Source organism: Elephantulus edwardii, unplaced genomic scaffold, assembly GCF_000299155.1.
Source record: "Elephantulus edwardii isolate Elephantulus edwardi_28Jun2011 unplaced genomic scaffold, EleEdw1.0 scaffold00080, whole genome shotgun sequence".
In the NCBI taxonomy this organism is placed as follows: Eukaryota; Metazoa; Chordata; class Mammalia; order Macroscelidea; family Macroscelididae; genus Elephantulus; species Elephantulus edwardii.
In genome coordinates, this window is record NW_006399830.1 from 13,860,577 (window position 1) to 13,876,648 (window position 16,072).

The window sequence follows — 16,072 nt, forward strand, 5'->3', positions numbered from 1 at the left end:
TCAGACACACTTTGAGACCTTTAACAGATCAAGAACTCCTGACCATACAGGTAGACAGGCACTCAGAAGGGGCAGGACACATACATATTCACATTTACACTCAGAAACTGGGGAATGGGCAAAAATACAGTCACACAGCCGGAAAGAAATGATCGTCTCTTTCATTGGAAACACCACCTTTCCAATCCACTCTTTACCTGATTGAATGCACACACCCTCCATTCTCTTTCCTTTCCCATCTGTATCTTTTCATCTCTGTCCTGTATACACACAAATCCACATGCACAGCCATGCATATGCACACAGAGGTGCACCCACACTCACTCAGGCATGCAGTCTCTCCAGGCGATTGTCTCTCCTCATCTCTCCCTGGGTCTCGGTCCCTCAGCCCTGTCAACCTCTCGCCTGCCCTCTCCCTCTCTCCGCCCTCCTTCTCTCTGGGATAGCTTCCCCTCCCCCTCTCCAGATGTCGGAGCCATCCCTCTCTGATTCATCCTCCTCAGGAAGGTAACGTGACCCCCCCTCCCCATTCCACCAGGCTTTCAATCACCTGGCTGGGAAGGTGAAGAGATGGGGGTGGGGAGCGGAGAGAAAAGGTGAGCTGGAAGTAAAGATGGGGAACCTGCCAGGGAGGTGGGGGAGGGGAGGCACTGCGGCAGGGTCTCCAGCCCCATCCTCTCCCTCCTTTCTTTGGCGGCTCCGCTGTCATCTGGGTTCTCAGATTCCCCCTACCCCTATTCAGGCAGTGCCCTCCAGCTATTTCAGATTCCTTCCTTTCTTTCTCCCGCTCCTGCCCCCACCGCTACTCTCTTCCCCACCTCTTTCCCTCCCGCAGAGCTCATGGGCTTTCTGGGAAAGTCAAACCGTTGATGGAAGCGAGAAGCCACTGCTGACTATAGAGGGGAAAGCACGTGAGAAAGAATGAGTGAGTGTGTGTGTGTGTGTGTGTGTGTGAGAGAGAGAGAGAGAGAAATGAGGCGGGGGGAGATTTGCTCCAAAGTGTCCCCAGACCCTGACAAAGAGCCTCGGTTCTGGTTTTCTGAGCCTCAAGGTGCAGGTGCCCTGCGCGTGTCCACAAGTACCCCTGTGTCCGCAATTGTGGGGTGTCTGGTATGTGTCATTGTCACTCCCCCCCTTTCCCTGCCCACGCCCCAGCGCCGCTCTCGGCCTGCACCACAGCCCCCTCCAGCCTCCTGCCCTCCCCTTCATTCCTGCAGTGCCCGCTTCCCTTACTTACCTCTCCCCTCCTCTGCCCCCTCCCCATTTCCGTCCCCCCACCCCCGCCCACGGCTGGTCTCCCTTCACCGGACCCGGCTGGTTGATGGATTCTCTTTGCGCAATCTGTGCGTCATCGCCCCCCGCCCCCACCCCCAGAGTCTCTAGCTGTTCAAGCCCCCAGCCCCAACCCCTCTGGCAGGAGATACGGACGAAGGGTCTGGTGGCAGAAGGCGGTCTCTGACGTTGCAGCCCCCCTCTCCGAGCCTTGTGTTAAAATTTTCTCTTTAAGCAGTGGGGAGAGCTGGAGTTGAGTCACCCCCCCAACCCTGCGCAACCCCCTCCCCACCTGACATGTTCTCGCCCTCCAAACGTCCTTGTAGGGGGAGAGGAGGGAGGGAAAGAAACAGGAAGAGGGTGAGGAGAAGTGGGCTGGAAAGGGGCGCAGCGTGGGCCTTAACCTACGCGGCAGTCAGCTGGACAGAAGGACAGACACACCTTCTTCAGATTTGCACCAGCCGTGAATAGACACGACCCAAAGGCACACTCATACTCAGTCTTTAACCCCCTTCTGTATCTCGGACCCTTCCTGATGGGAATTTGAAAAAAACCCCGCAAGATCCACCCATCAGTTCCGGCCCAAGGACCCCGCACCGCAGTCCTACAGCGCCCACAGGCGAGCCAATCCATCCCTCCTCGGGTTCACAATGTCCTTGGGCGTGTTCCCCAAGGAGCCAGGCTGGAGAGTGAGGCAGTCAGGTCCCCTTCCCGGCTTTCGAGCCCTTCTCTTTCCCCTCCCCAGTGAGCATCTCTGACTGGTGCCCAGTCAGACGCTGGGAGTGTCCCTTTCCTATTCCGAGCCGCCGTGCTGGCTCTGTAAGCGGCACGTTGCTCCGCAAACCCACCCTTCCCGCCTTTCAGGGCTTCTGCATCCACCTCCCATTCATTCTTCCATTCATTCATTCATCCTTTTCTCCTCGTCTTTCCTTCATTCATTCATAGCTCCCTGCCCCGCCCTCCCCGATATTTCATTCATTCCTTCCTTCCTTCATTCATTCATTTCCCAGCGCGGGGCTGGCGCACGCCCCTCCAGTCAAGGACTCCAGTACGCAGGCGCGGGTTGGAAAGCCGCGCACCCTCCAATCGCTGGGCGCTCGCCCGCTACCCCATGAATGAACATTGACGTCAGCGGGGCGGGGCGCGCCCACGTGACTGCTCGCGCTCCTCTTTATAAAGCGGCGGCGGTGCGGGCGCTGTCCAGCGTGCTGAAGCCGGAGCGAGCGAGCCACCCAGAGTCGCGCAGACCCTGCTGAGCCCAGCTCGCTGGACATCAGACTTCGCTCATCGCTCGTCCCCCCCACCCCATCCACCTGCCGTTTGGAGCCGAGGCGGACGCGTCCCGATTTTCCCCTACCCCTACCCCATCCCAAGCCTCCTCTCTACCTCCCGCGCCGTGACACCAGCTGGTAAATACTCCGCTGTCCATCTCTCAAACCCTTGGCAGCCGTGGGTATGAGGAAGGGTTTTCCTCTCCTCCAGGTTGGGAGGGAGGGTTACTTAAAACACAGGTAGATGCCCCCCGGTAAGGGTTCCTGGTGGCTGGGGGTGTTGCCGATTTTCTCTTGCTCAAGTCGCCCACGCACCATCGGGGAGTCCTGTGAGTCGGGAGCAGATTCCCCCTCCCCTTATCCTTGCTGCCAAGTACGTGGGCGCGGGGAGTGTGATGGCTCAGGCAAGGGGGGGGTGAGGAGGAACTGGGAGAGCGGGCGCTGCGGGTGCCCCTTTGCCATTTACACGTCTCCTGAGATCAGCACAAGCTTTTGCTCCTAAACGTTCCTCTTTGGGGTAAGGTTGGGAAAATCAGGGAAACCCCGGCATTCCTGATAAAACGTGGGGGGAAGGGAGTGTGGAATCAGACTGCAGGGAATTCTTAAGAGAAATCCACTCTTTGACCCTTTCTATTTTCACAGCCTCTGGCAGCCCCTTGGTCATGCAATCGCCCCAGTTGTGGGCTTCCGCCCTCTTCTGCCTCCTTCTATTGATCGATGGACGGGGAGCGGCGCCCCCCGGACGCCCTGAGGCGCAGTCGTCATCTTTCAGCTCTGATCATAAAGAGTCAGAAACTGGGGACGCAGTACCCAGGTCCAAGGATGGGAGCGCCCCAGAGGTCCGAGCTGCTCGGAATTCCGAGATGCCGGACGATGGAGAGCTTTTCCAGGGCGTGGATCCCCGGGCGCTGGCCGCGGTGCTGCTGCAGACACTGGACCGTCCGGCCTCGCCCCAGGCGCCGGGTGGCTCCCAGCAGGGGCCCGGAGAAGAAGCAGCTGAGGCTCTGCTGACGGAAACTGTGCGCAGCCAGACCCACAGTCTCCCAGTTCCAGAGACCCAAGCGCCCCCGGCGCCGCCTCGCCCCCAGACTCAGGAGGAAAGTGGTCCCGAGGCGGGTTACCCTTCCGAGGAGCTCGAGACGCTGGCATCTCTGCTCCAGGAACTGCGAGATTTCAGTCCTAGCAACACCAAGCGCCAGCAAGAGACCACAGCAGCAGAGACGGAAACCCGCACTCACACGTTGACTCGAGTCAACCTGGAGAGCCCGGGGCCCGAGCGCGTGTGGCGCGCATCCTGGGGAGAGTTCCAGGCGCGCGTGCCCGAGCGCGCGCCCCTGCCGCCCCCAGGCCCCCAGCAATTTCAGGCTCGAATGTCTGAGAGCGGGTCCCTGTCCGAAACCCACCGGTTCGGAGAAAGCGTGCCTTCCTCCAAAACACACCTGGGGGAGGCGCTGACACCCCTGTCCAAGGCGTACCAGGGCCTGGGAGTGTCCTTTCCTAAAGCGCGCCGGCCCGAGGGCTCCCTCCTGGGAGGTTCGGAGGCCGGGGAACGCCTTTTACAGCAGGGGCTGGCGCAGGTAGAGGCCGGGCGGCGGCAGGCAGAGGCCACACGGCAGGCCGCGGCGCAGGAGGAGCGGCTGGCCGACCTCGCCTCCGACCTGCTGCTCCAGTATTTGCTGCAGGGCGGGGTCCGGCAGCACGGCCTCGGGGGTCGCGGGCTGCAGGAGACCAAGGAGCCAGAGAGCCAGAGGGCAGAGGAGGAAGCGGAGCAGGAGAGGCGCGGCGGGGAGGAGAGGGAGGAGGAAGAGGATGAGGAGGCGGCCGAGGCCGAGGCGGAGGCCGAGGAGGCGGAGAGGGCGCGGCAGAACGCGTTGTTGTTCGCCGAAGAGGAGGACGGGGAAGCCGGAGCCGAGGACAAGCGCTCGGAGGAGGAGACGCCAGGCCACCGGCGGAAGGAGGCGGAGGGGGCGGAGCAGGGCGGGGAGGTGGACGACGACGACGATGAAGAGATGGACCCGCAGACCATCGATAGCCTCATCGAGCTGTCCACCAAACTACACCTGCCAGCCGACGACGTGGTCGGCATCATCGAGGAGGTAGAGGAGAAGCGGAAACGGAAGAAGAACGCCCCTCCCGAGCCCGTGCCGGCCCCCACCCACGTCCGCGCCCCCCAACCCCAGCCCCCCGCGCCCGCGCCCGCTCAGGACGAGCTGCCCGACTGGAACGAGGTGCTGCCGCCCTGGGATCGGGAGGAGGAGGTCTTCTCCCCGGGCCCCTATCACCCTCTTCCCAATTACATCCGGCCGCGGACACTGCAGCCGCCAGCAGCCTCGCGCCGCCGCCACTATCATCACGCGCTGCCGCCTCCGCGCCACTATCCGGACCGGGAGGCCCAGGCGCGGCGCTTGCAGGAGGCGGCGGAGGCGGCAGAGCGCCGGCTGCAGGAGCAGGAGGAGCTGGAGAATTACATCGAGCACGTGCTGCTCCGGCGCCCCTGACCCGCCCCGGCCCCGCCCCGCGCGCCTCCCCGCCCGCGCGCCGCAGCTCCCCCTCCGTGCGGCCCCTCTGCCCCCTCCACGTTTGCATGCGACCCTCGGCCACCTCTCGCCCCGCCTCCTTCGCCCGCGGGAGTCCCACCCAGGGCTGTGCCAAGACCTGTCATACCTCTTCCTGGATCCCAAGCCAGAGCTCCCAAGCTCGTTCACGAGGGACCTGGGGCTGGCCCAGGCGCGCGCTGGCTGGCGGGCGGGCGGTTTGTGAGGATCCTCTCCCCCAGCGGGGTCTAGTCCCCACCTTGCCCCACTTGGGATGTCCCCCTTGAAACCGGAAAGAGCAGTTCCAGTTTAGTTGTGTGAAGAAGTATGTCTGCCTCCTTTGGGCCTCCCACGGACCTCCCCATCTTCTCCAGATCGCTGTGAATTCACCCCTTCTTCTCCTATTGTAAATATCCCCCACGGAGGAAATAGTTTTGCTAAGAAATAAAAGTGACTATTTTATTAGGACTTTGTTCTCCGTTATTCACCCGTCCCCTTGGGCCTGCGTGGTCCTTTCACAAGGGGCGGTGAGGAAGCGACAGTCAAGGCCCCTTTTCCTTCCCCCTACCCCCAGCCAGAGCAGTGGGTGGGATCCCTTCATTCAGTGTTTGGGGGGCAGCATACAGCTCATACCTATTCGAACCCTCAATTCACTTCCAGCTGTTGGAGGGTCAAAGCCTTAAGATACAGAGCCATTAAAATGCCCTTCATTCCTGACCCCGGGGCCACTTGGGCAGGTCTGGGTCATATCCCACAGTGCAATCCTACCTCACTCATTACTCATCCCTAAATTCCTTGCTCTATGTACTTGTCAAGATATATGGTGAGGAGAGGCTGATAGACATCCTGGCTTTAGCCCCTTCTCTCAAGGAGACCGAGTGACGAGTGACGCAGTAACCAGAATAGCTTAAGCATGGCACAGATTTCAAGGATGGCACAGGTTGCTGTTTGTATGTGGGGCAAATGAGTTGGAAGTGACTCAGTGGTGGCACCTCCCAAGGACCACCATTCTTCTAAGTACAGCAGGTGGGATGTATCTTTGAAGTACTGACTGCCCTACCCAGATCAAAACCTGAGGGCATGAAATCTTCCACAAAGAAACACAGGCGTCAAAACACTTTCTGAGGAACCACTCTTTCCTTGTGAAGGCAGAACTGGGGAGCTGGTCAAAGGGACCCCGAAACAGAGAAATCCATTCAGGGGAGGGTTGCCTGATAAAATCCAGCACACCCAGTTTAGTATGAATTTCGGATAAACCGTGATTAAGGTTTTAGTAAAAGAGTGTCCCCAATATAGTAGGACACACACATAAAGGAAAGGTGGCAATCCTTTGGGGGAAGAGGCCATCAGGCACTGTTCCCTGTGCCTCCCCACTGATAGCAGCACTGCTCGCCTTCCTCCACAGAGTCCAAGGAAGGCAAAGTCCAGAAATGCTTTTCCTTTTATTTCAGAAGAAAGGAAAAAATAAAGTCAGACACTTCCCCCAGCCCACTCCCTTGACTCCCAGCCTCACCCAGAACATGGAGAGGAGGGGAAGGGTCCAGTCTCCCACAGAGCTCTCCCTCCCCCCAACCCTCACTTCCCTCAAGGTGGCAAGGTTAGAAAAAAAATTAACTCTGTTGTTCCTCCCCTGGCACTGGGCATAGGGCCCACTGCAGCCAAAGAGAGAGGAGGCAGATGGGGCAAGGCCTTCACTCTCCCTACGTAGCTGCCTCTCCTCTGCAGAGAAGCAGCGCTGGCTGGTGAAAGGGGGTGGAGGTAGGTTACAGGGGCAAGGGAAAGAGAAGAGCCCTGAAAACCGTTCCCTTTAACCTGGCATATTTATATATTTACAGTTACAAGAGAGGGGAGGAAGCCTGGGATAACAATGATTTTTTTTTTCCAAGGCAGGAAATGAAATCATAATAGCACCCCCATCTCAATCACATTTTCCTACCTCCTTCAACCTCAGGTGGGGAAAGGGAAAACGGGAGGTAGGGGGTGGGAGAAAGGAATGTTTGAGGGTCCTGAGCCTGCAGCTCACTCCTAAAGAAGGCAAGGCCGCAGAGGAGGGGCGACTGGGTCCCACCAAGAGAAGGACCCAGTGAGTCGATGAGAAGCAGCTGCTTGTGCCCTGCCTCTCCACCAGCCCTGCGTCACACATGGGGCTAGGCCAGACCCATCTCCTCCAGCACACTGCGTGGCGATTCATCCTCCTAAGGCAGAGAGAGACAGTGGGTGACGCAGAGACACCAGGAGAGGCAGACAGGGGGGGTGGGGGGGGATAAGACAACAGTAGTCATGACGAAGGAAGCAGATGAGAGACACGAGGTAGGGAAGAGAGAAGGCACCGTGAGGCCGAGTCCTGGAGGGGAACTTGCAGCCTCCCAGCACTATCCTCAGAGCCAACTGTGGCAGGGCAAGGGCCTGGGGTCAGTCCATCCCCACCCAGAGAGCCCAAAGCCAGGAGCTTGGTGAGCAAGGGTCTCAGCCTTAGCACCTGAGGAAGGGAATAGGGGTGGCTGGGGAGGGGGGCACTGCTTCCTGGGGAACATGGGGTGGCAGGTGGTTGGGTCCTTCCTTTGGAGGTGGGGGATGGGTGCGATGGAAAAGTTTGGCTTCAGGTCCCCAGGGTGGGTGAACCAGGTGCAGAGAAATGAGTCACGAGGGTCTGAAAAGAGTATTAGTCACGGGTGGGCACGCATGCTCAGAGAGTGTGTGAGTGTGAGTGTGTGTGTGTGTGTACACACACATATGTGTGTAAGAGGGACAGAGGAGACGGAGTCAGGGAAGCTGGGTGAGAGAGCTGGCATGTCCAGCTCCGCCTCTGGTCCCGCAGAGAGGAGCCCCCCACTTTCCCCCTCCTCAGAGAAAGCTCAGGCTGGCTTCCTCCTCACTGCAGATTCCGGTGACTCATCTCCCTGCACCAAGTCTCAGCAGTGGCACAGCAGACAGGGGGCAGGCAGTAATGGGGTGAGGGCAAGGGGGGGGACAGGCAGGGAGAGCCAGCGGAGTTGACCATCCTCTTCTCCAGGATCCAAATCCCCATAGCCGACTTTTGGAGCATGTGTGTGTTAAAAAGAAAAAGAAGGAAGTGGAAAAAAAGCTATCTACCATATACGTGCCCCCTTCTCTGATTCTCTGAACAGTCCCTGAAGTGTATAGCCTTTGAGTGTGAAGATTTGGCTGGGACAAGGGTCTTGGGTGGCGAGGGCTTGGACTGAGGGGAGAACTAGCACAGGAAGACCCCATATGGTTAGGGCTTCAGAGCAAGCTGCTGGACAGCTGAGGAAGAGAGGTGGGCACCTAGGAAGGCAGACCATCCCTGGGAGCAGGAAGATGGCAGCTGTCACTGGTGAGCTGGGTGTCCAGGGGAGGGAGGACACTCCAGGCCACAGTGCATCTCCTCCTCCTCACTGTCCCTTGTCCCTACCTCCTGCAGCAGGTCTGCCTGCTCAATGGCCTTCAGCACACTCTTCTTGGAAGTGTCCTGCACGTCGCCCCCCATCAGAAACTCGTCCAAGATAAAGTAGGCCTTCTCAAAGTTGAAGATGATGTCCAGCTCACACACCTGAGGAGCCGAGGCAATGACACAGTTGAGTGAAAAGGTACATTCCCACCCCCAGCCCTCTCCAGCTCCTTCCTACTTTTTGTCTCATAAGCACCCTTCCTGCCCCCACGTCCTCGTCCTCCACTATTCAGTGCTTCGGCGCTGGCTCTGCTTTTTCTTCTCCGTCGCTTGTCTCTTTCTCCACAACCGTGGACGTGGAGTGTCAGTTGCCCCTGTCTACTCTATCTGTGGTTCCTGTTGCCTCCCCGCTAAAATGTGCAATGCTGTTCCCACTCAGAGCAGGGCGGGCAGCCAAAGAGGAGGTTCAGGACAACTGGGTGGATGATTTGATTCCAAACAGGGCTGCGTCACTAACTAGTTAGTTGTACAACTGACTTGGAGCCTCAATTTTCTCATCCAAAAATAGAGATAACAATGCTCACTCGTAAGATGGAGAGAGGAGTAAATAAGAGAAGGACAGAAAAGCACTTTGTAAACTGTTCAGTGGATACAAACTAGGGCATTATTATTATTATCATCATTGTTCTGGGCCAGTGAGTTGGAATCTCCCTCCAGCTAGTCCTCAGATGAGTTTTCGGAGACTGTAAACTTCTTGGGAGGAGACCACCCAGTTTTCTTCCCAGCTAGTAAATTCGAACCATCTGCCTTTGGGTTGGCAGCGCTTCTCCTTACTCATTACTGTCCCATCTATGGTCTGAGCTCTCTGGCAATGCCCAGGCTATGTGCTCTACATCTTTTAACCCACAGTCTTAGGGTAGAACTCTAGTACTGGTATTTTCATAAAGCTCTCCAAAGGTTCCAATACGTAGCCAAGGTCAGGAACCACTGATACAAATTTGAACACAACCTCTGTCCTTGTGTGAAAAGACTGAGCTGAACTGTATGTGGATATTAAGTGAGAGATTACAGTCCAAGTCCCCCCACCTCCCCACACACCCCAAAGGCTGATTAAAGGGCATGGTTAATAGGCTTAAGGCTTAAAAAGGGAGATTAGTTATAATGCTCAACACTCCAACCTCACTTCTCTCAGGTCTTCCAGGGCAGAGACTAGAAGGGTCCCAGAGTTTAAAGACAAGGGGGATTTCTGGGTGAGGACACTGGGGTGAGTGAGGAGACTTACGCTGCCAAAGTATTTGTCCAGAAGCTCCACATATCGGTGGATCAGCTCCAAGGTGATGAGCTCATTGTCTTGGCCCTCGATGGCACAGCAGAAGTAGAGGCTGGCATATCTGGGGACAGGGGCAAAAGTGGCAGAGCTGGGAGGGATGCAGAGCTGTGGGCTGTTCCAGAACCCAGGTATTCTGCACTTCAGCCTCCTGTTTCACCTCATTCCCTGAGCTTGTGCTTTAGACCTGGCAAGGTACCTCCCTCTGTGTCTTAGTGCGCTTGCTCTCACTCTCTCTCTCTCTCTCTCTCACACACACACACACACACAAAGGCACATCCTTTTTCTTTCTTGTCCTTTGACCTGCCTAGTTTGACTCAGCAAAAAAAGGAGCCAACAAATTCACCTTTCACAGAGCAGAAACCGGAAAGGAAGTGCTTCTAAGGGAAATGGGACAGAACCTAGAACTGATAAATGACACTGCAAAGGAGAGACACAGTGGACCAGAGGGGGCCTCTGTCAACAGAATGCATAAGGCTTGACCAAAACCAAGAGGGAACAAGAGTTTCTTCAATGGGAATTTGACTGTAAGAGAAAGTAGAGTTAATCTCTGACCTCTACATGCTCAGCTACCAGCTTTCTTTGACCTAACCAAAAATCCACTGCTGTGGAGTCAGTTTTGACTTACAGTAACTATCCACTGAGATCCTCCAAGGCTGTAAACCTTTATGGGAGGAGACTGCTAATCTTTTTCCCTCAGAACAGCTAGTGGATATGGTACACCAGTGCCTCTTCTCCTTGGTCCACGTAGCCCCTTATTTTAGCAACATTTAACCCACTGGAGAAGGACATCATGTTCAGAAGGGTGGACGGACAGCGCAGGAGAGGGAGACCTCAGATGAGATGATTGATAGAGTGACTGGGGCGATGGTTGTTGGTGTGTCAGAATTAGTGAGACTGGCTCAGGACAGGAATGGGTTCAGAGCTGCTGTATATAGGGTCATTATGCATCACAGACGACTCAATGGCACATAAAAATAATAACATACTATGACAGGTTTGGAAGCAGGAGTGGCATCCACTTCCTAAATAACATGCCTCTGGAAACTCTACAAACTTTGATAAATGTTGATAGTTGTAGAGGGGCTTCAGGTCTTTTGTTCATAGGGTCACTAGGAGTCATGCTCAACTCGATGGCAATCAACAACAATAATCCACTGCCAAATGCCAACCAAGCATCATCGAGGCAGGCTGGACAGTGGTTAAGGCTTACCTCTTATAGACGACTTTGAGGTCCCTCCACTCCAGGAAACTGCACATCTTGGGTTTGCGAGCCAGAACAACCTGCATGAGCTCCCGAACCATCTTCTTCCGCTCCTTGTCGGAGGTGGCCAGGTACCATTTCTGCAGCCGCAGTTTCCCCTGCCGGCTGAACAGCAGCATAAATCGCATCTGGGAAGTGGTAAACATAGCTGAGGGTCAGAGATTTGGTTTTCTGAATGTCTTCCCTCCACAAACACATAGTTCCAAAGTCTGTTTCTTCTCCATTCACAGTTCCTATACCCTTAAAAAGTATCTTGCTGTCAGTACTGGAGATGTCCACCAATAGGTGTCTATCCCTCTAAGGGAAGTTAAGACCTTCTTAGTTCATCATTTGGGCTCAAGTCCTGGCCCTCATACCAATTGAGTAGGACCTTCCTACTAATTGAGTAGGACCTTGGGCAAATTAGTTTGTGTCCCTGAGTCTTTGTTTCCATATCTATAAATTGAGATCATAAAGGATCTAAATGAGGTGGCATATGCAATAGTGCATGGCACATGGCAAACACTGAAACATGGTGGTTGTTATATGCTGTCAAGTTGCCTGCGACTCATAACGACCCTATGTACAGCTGCTCTGAAGCCTGCCCTGTCCTGAGCCAGTCTCACTAATTCCGATACACCTACCAGCATTGCCCCAGTTACTGTATCAGGCATCTCATCCCAGGTCTTCCTCTTCTGTGCTGTCCCTCCATCCTTCTGAGCCTGATATCCTTCTCCAAGGACTGGTCCCTCCAGGCCATGTGCTCAAAGTATGTGAGATGAACCCCCTGATCTCCTGTTTCCTAACTCTGTTTTCCACATGTAGGTAAAATCATGACCAGATGCCTTAGGCTGATTCCAAAGAGAGGGTTGTTCTCTTCCATGCTTTTTCTGTCCATTACCATCATGAAATAGTGTGTTCTTGTCTCTCAAGAAGCTACCTTAACTCTTTGTCCCATCCTAACCAGGACTCCTTTCTGATGTCCTGGACACTCTAATGCCTTCTAATGGCACTGCAGTGCTCTGGGCATCCTCCAGGTGCCACAGGGCAGTGGGACCCTGAAATCCTCCCACTGCCTTTTCTTCACACTCTTCCAGGCGTCTCTGACTTCTTAGCATCTCTTCCTTTTCCAGCTGCTGGCTAACGTATACTCACTCCTCCCCCAGTGACCAACCTCTCTTTGGGTCTCTCAGATAGGACACAGCCATCAGGGAATGTCTATGGAGAACAGGGCAGGCTGGGAGTACTGAGTTCCCACTCCCACGCGCCTCTACCCTCCCTGAGTGAAGCCCAGCTACACTCCAGGGTCATTCCAGAAACCCTTGGATATAAAAGCACCAAACCCAACCCACTGTCACTGACTTAGGGGCTCCTTATACTTTAAACCAGAGCAGATCTACCCTGCAGGGTCTCCAAGGCTGTAAATCTTTAAGGAAGCAGACTGCCACATTTTTATCATTGTACCACCAGGGATCCCTTGGTGGATGTGTTTGTAGCTCAGGGCTGAGTTCAAGGCCAGGAGGGAACCAAGCTCTTGGGTGGTAGGAAGGTGGCAGAGCCGCTGGCGTGGAGGGAGAGGAAGCGAGGTGCACCAGGCAGCAGTGTGCCTTTACATGGGGGCGGGGAGAGGGGGCCGAGCAGGAAGACGGAAGGCCTGGGCTCCGGAAAAAGAAGGAGAAGAGGGGCGGAGAGCGAGAGCACTGGAGCCTGGGACTCCAAAGCCTGGGTCCCTGAGAGCAAAACCTAAAGTCCACTGGCTTCCCCGCCTCACCCCTGCCCCGAGGCGGACACGGCGGCCGGGCGTTCCTTCCTCGGACCCGGAAACTCTGCCCTCCCACACCCGCTCTCACTACCCCCCGCGCTGCTCTCGGGGCTGCGGGGCAACCCGGGGTCCTGATGACCGGTGACCCCCACTCCCGCCCTCCGTCCACGGACAGAACCCCCCGTGCGCCTCTATACAGGGTGCGGGGTGCAGCCCTTCCCCCGCGGCAGGGGTCAGGACCCCTCCGATCGAGACCCCCGGCCGCTCCTGCTGTCCCGATCGGTCCCACCGCCATCGCCGTCCCCATTCTACCCCCTCTCGCCCCACAAATGCGTTTCCTCCCCGCCCCTTCTCGCAAATGCCATTCCCAGCAATTTCTTCCGTGGCCACCTCGCCCACCTGTCCACAAAAGTGAGGGTTCCAGGGAAGAAAGAGCTACTCATACAGAGGGCAGCCCCCAAGGACCCCTGCAGGTGCAGCCCACGCCCCTCAGTTTCCCCCCCTCCCCTCCCTCTTCGCACAGCCTACCATCCTGCAGCCTCCGGCTCGGCGCGTCCCTCTTCGGCCACCGTAGGCGCCAGCTCCACTCGGCTTCTTATCCTTTCACCTTCTTCCCTCCCTCTGGGTTGAAGCCCCGCCTCGTCCCGCCCCGATCCGGAGGCCCAGCGCGGTGCGTACTGCGCAGGCGCCAGCCTTCAGGGGCGCGTGGGCGGGGCTGGAGGCGGAGAAGCGGGAGCCATGGCAACCAGGTCCTTGACTTCGGCTTTGAGTAGTGCTGTTGTCATGGTAACCAAGCGATCTAGTGGGTTGGTGGGAAGGTGCCAGAGCAAGACAATGAGCCCTCGTACTTTGGAACCTTAAGGGGGAAAAGGCGGGAAAAGGCGTGAAAGGTGCATGGGACCATCAAAGGAATTTGTGAGAAAGTAAAGAGGACAAATGGAAGGCACGTGGACAATTAAGAGTGAGCCGGAGAAGGCTGGGCAATCCTCCCTGGGTTTAACTGCGTCTGAAACCACCCTGGAGGGTCTGCTTTGGGTCGGTTCCGACTCAGTGGTACACAACAGGATGAAAACTAGACGTGGGGGAGGAGGAATAAAATAAAGTAAAGGAGACGGAGCTCAAACAAGTTTCAACATAGGGCATCAAAGCAGATATTCAAATCCATTGAGTATCTGCTAGATGCAGCACTTTCTTTCTTTTTATTATTTTTTGTGTGTGTACCGTCAAGTCGGATCTGACTGGTACAGGAGGATTATCCCTCCTTCTCCAGCAGAGTATCAGGTGGATTCGAACCACATACTTCTGGGATGGCAGTACAGCTTCTTGCCACCAGGCCACCAGAGCTCCCTTAGATGCAGCACTTTCTTAAAGAGAAAGGTGTAGGAAATGAAGGAGATGATAAAAGTGAAAATGGGAGGTCAGCAATAACAGGGACCTAAAGGAAAAGGTGAGAAAGCTGAAGAAAATCAAGGCGCAAAAGGAAAAAAAAATATTAAGAGAATTGTAAAAGATAAGAGCATGCGCTCTTTCACCAAGGACGCGCCAACATGGGCCACGTTCGCACTAGAATCGTAAAGAAGGTGGCCCGGGTTATCATTGTGAAATAAATATTGCACGCGCTTGGGTAATGACTTCCACACCAACAAGTATGTGTGCGAGGGGATCACCATTATTCCCAGCGAGAAGCCCAGAACAAGCTAGCAGCAGGCTATGGCACACATCTGATGAAGCAGATTCAGAGAGGGCCTGTGAGAGGCAGCTCCATCCGGCTGCAGGAGGAGGGGAGAGAAAGGAGAGAGAATTACTACCAGAGGTTTCAGCCCTGGATCAGGAGATCATTGAAGTAGATCCTGACACTAAGGAAATACTGAAGCTCATGGACTTTGGCAGTCTGTCCAACCTGCAGGTCACTCAGCCCACAGCTGGGATTAGTTTCAAAACACCACGTGAGGCCATTCGGGTCTTTCTGTTATGCTGTAATATTTTCAATAAACTTGAGCACACCCTCCCCCATAAAAAGATAGGCATGCATCAAAACAAAAAAAAAGATATATGTAACAGACCAATGTCTAAAGTTGAGAGGAAAAAACACTGAAAAATTTATTGCCATCAAGTCAGAACATTGACCCTCCAGCAGATTTTCAGAGGCTGTAAACCACACAGGAGGAGATTACTCATCTTTCTCCAGCTGAGAAGCTGGTAGGCTCAAACCTGCCTGCCTTTGAGTTGACAATGTAACTCCTCACCACTGGACTATTAGAACTCCCCAAAGATGAGGAGGATATACATTTTAAGGTGAGCTTTCTGGCTGAGGGTGTGTACATGTGTGAGTGTTCACAACTGTGTGTATGTGTTTAATAATAAGATTATGCATATGAAGATAGAACCTTGTGTCTGCCACTATATTGAAATATGGTGGTGTGATGTTGGAAGCTGTGACACTGGCATTGAAAATACTAGCCGAGAAGCCCATGCTAGAGAGGTTTCACCAGAGCTCCCAGACTGAGACAGACTAGGATGAAGAAGCTGACAATCTACTTTTGACAACTAGTCAATGGAAACCTTATGGATCATTACAGAGCTTGTCTGTCTCATTTTCTTTGGACCAATCACAGAGAGGGATTAATTGCTGGAGAAGGACATACGTAAAGGGCATGTGTGAGAGGTGGAGGGCTGGTAAAGGCAAGGGAAACCCTTTATGAGGTGGATTGACACATGAGTACAAGGATGGATTGGAATATGACAGTGAATGTGAAGCTGATAGAGACTGAGTAGTTGCTTTGTTGTACATGAGTTTCAGTCAACTTAATGGCACATATCTATCACAAGAAGAAGAGAAAGCATTAAATTTTGTCATGCTGAAAATCAAATGGATGATCCTGCATAATTATTGGAAGTAAATGATACCAGTATTTTTCAGTAGCACACGAAGTAATTGTTGATAAATCTTACGTGTTTCTACGTTGTGTTCTGGTTTTGGTTCTTTGTGATGGAGTTTATGCCTTAGTGACAAAGGAGCAAGTCTAACTTACCTGGGATGGAATCTTGTCTCTGATTCACATTAGATGTATTTCCTCAGGTGAACCACTTAACCTGTAAATCTACCCACTACCCTCTATACTCTTACTTTTTAAATAGTGATAATAGTATATACACTGTCGGTTGGTTGTTTTGGGTTGTTGGGTTTTTTTAAATTATTATTTTGTGTGTGTGCACTGTCAAATCAGATCTGATTGGTACAGGAGATTGCCTGTCAATATTTATGCGTTCCATTT

The 16,072-nt window shown here is 54.4% G+C and overlaps 2 protein-coding genes across 2 annotated transcripts; one reads left to right on the forward strand and one right to left on the reverse strand.

The window, feature by feature from the left end:
• The first annotated feature begins 3,205 nt into the window (after window positions 1–3,205).
• VGF (VGF nerve growth factor inducible) lies at window positions 3,206–5,041 on the forward strand. Its single transcript, XM_006889712.1, has one exon. The coding sequence runs from the start codon at window positions 3,206–3,208 to the stop codon at window positions 5,039–5,041; it is 1,836 nt and encodes a 611-aa protein (XP_006889774.1).
• Window positions 5,042–7,224: 2,183 nt separating this feature from the next.
• Window positions 7,225–13,436, reverse strand: AP1S1 (adaptor-related protein complex 1, sigma 1 subunit). The gene is made up of 5 exons (XM_006889713.1): window positions 13,326–13,436; window positions 11,006–11,184; window positions 9,748–9,856; window positions 8,490–8,627; window positions 7,225–7,272 (listed from the first exon to the last, which is right to left on the reverse strand). The coding sequence occupies exons 1-5, from the start codon at window positions 13,326–13,328 to the stop codon at window positions 7,225–7,227; spliced, it is 477 nt and encodes a 158-aa protein (XP_006889775.1). The 5' UTR covers window positions 13,329–13,436.
• Between the last annotated feature and the right edge of the window lie 2,636 nt (window positions 13,437–16,072).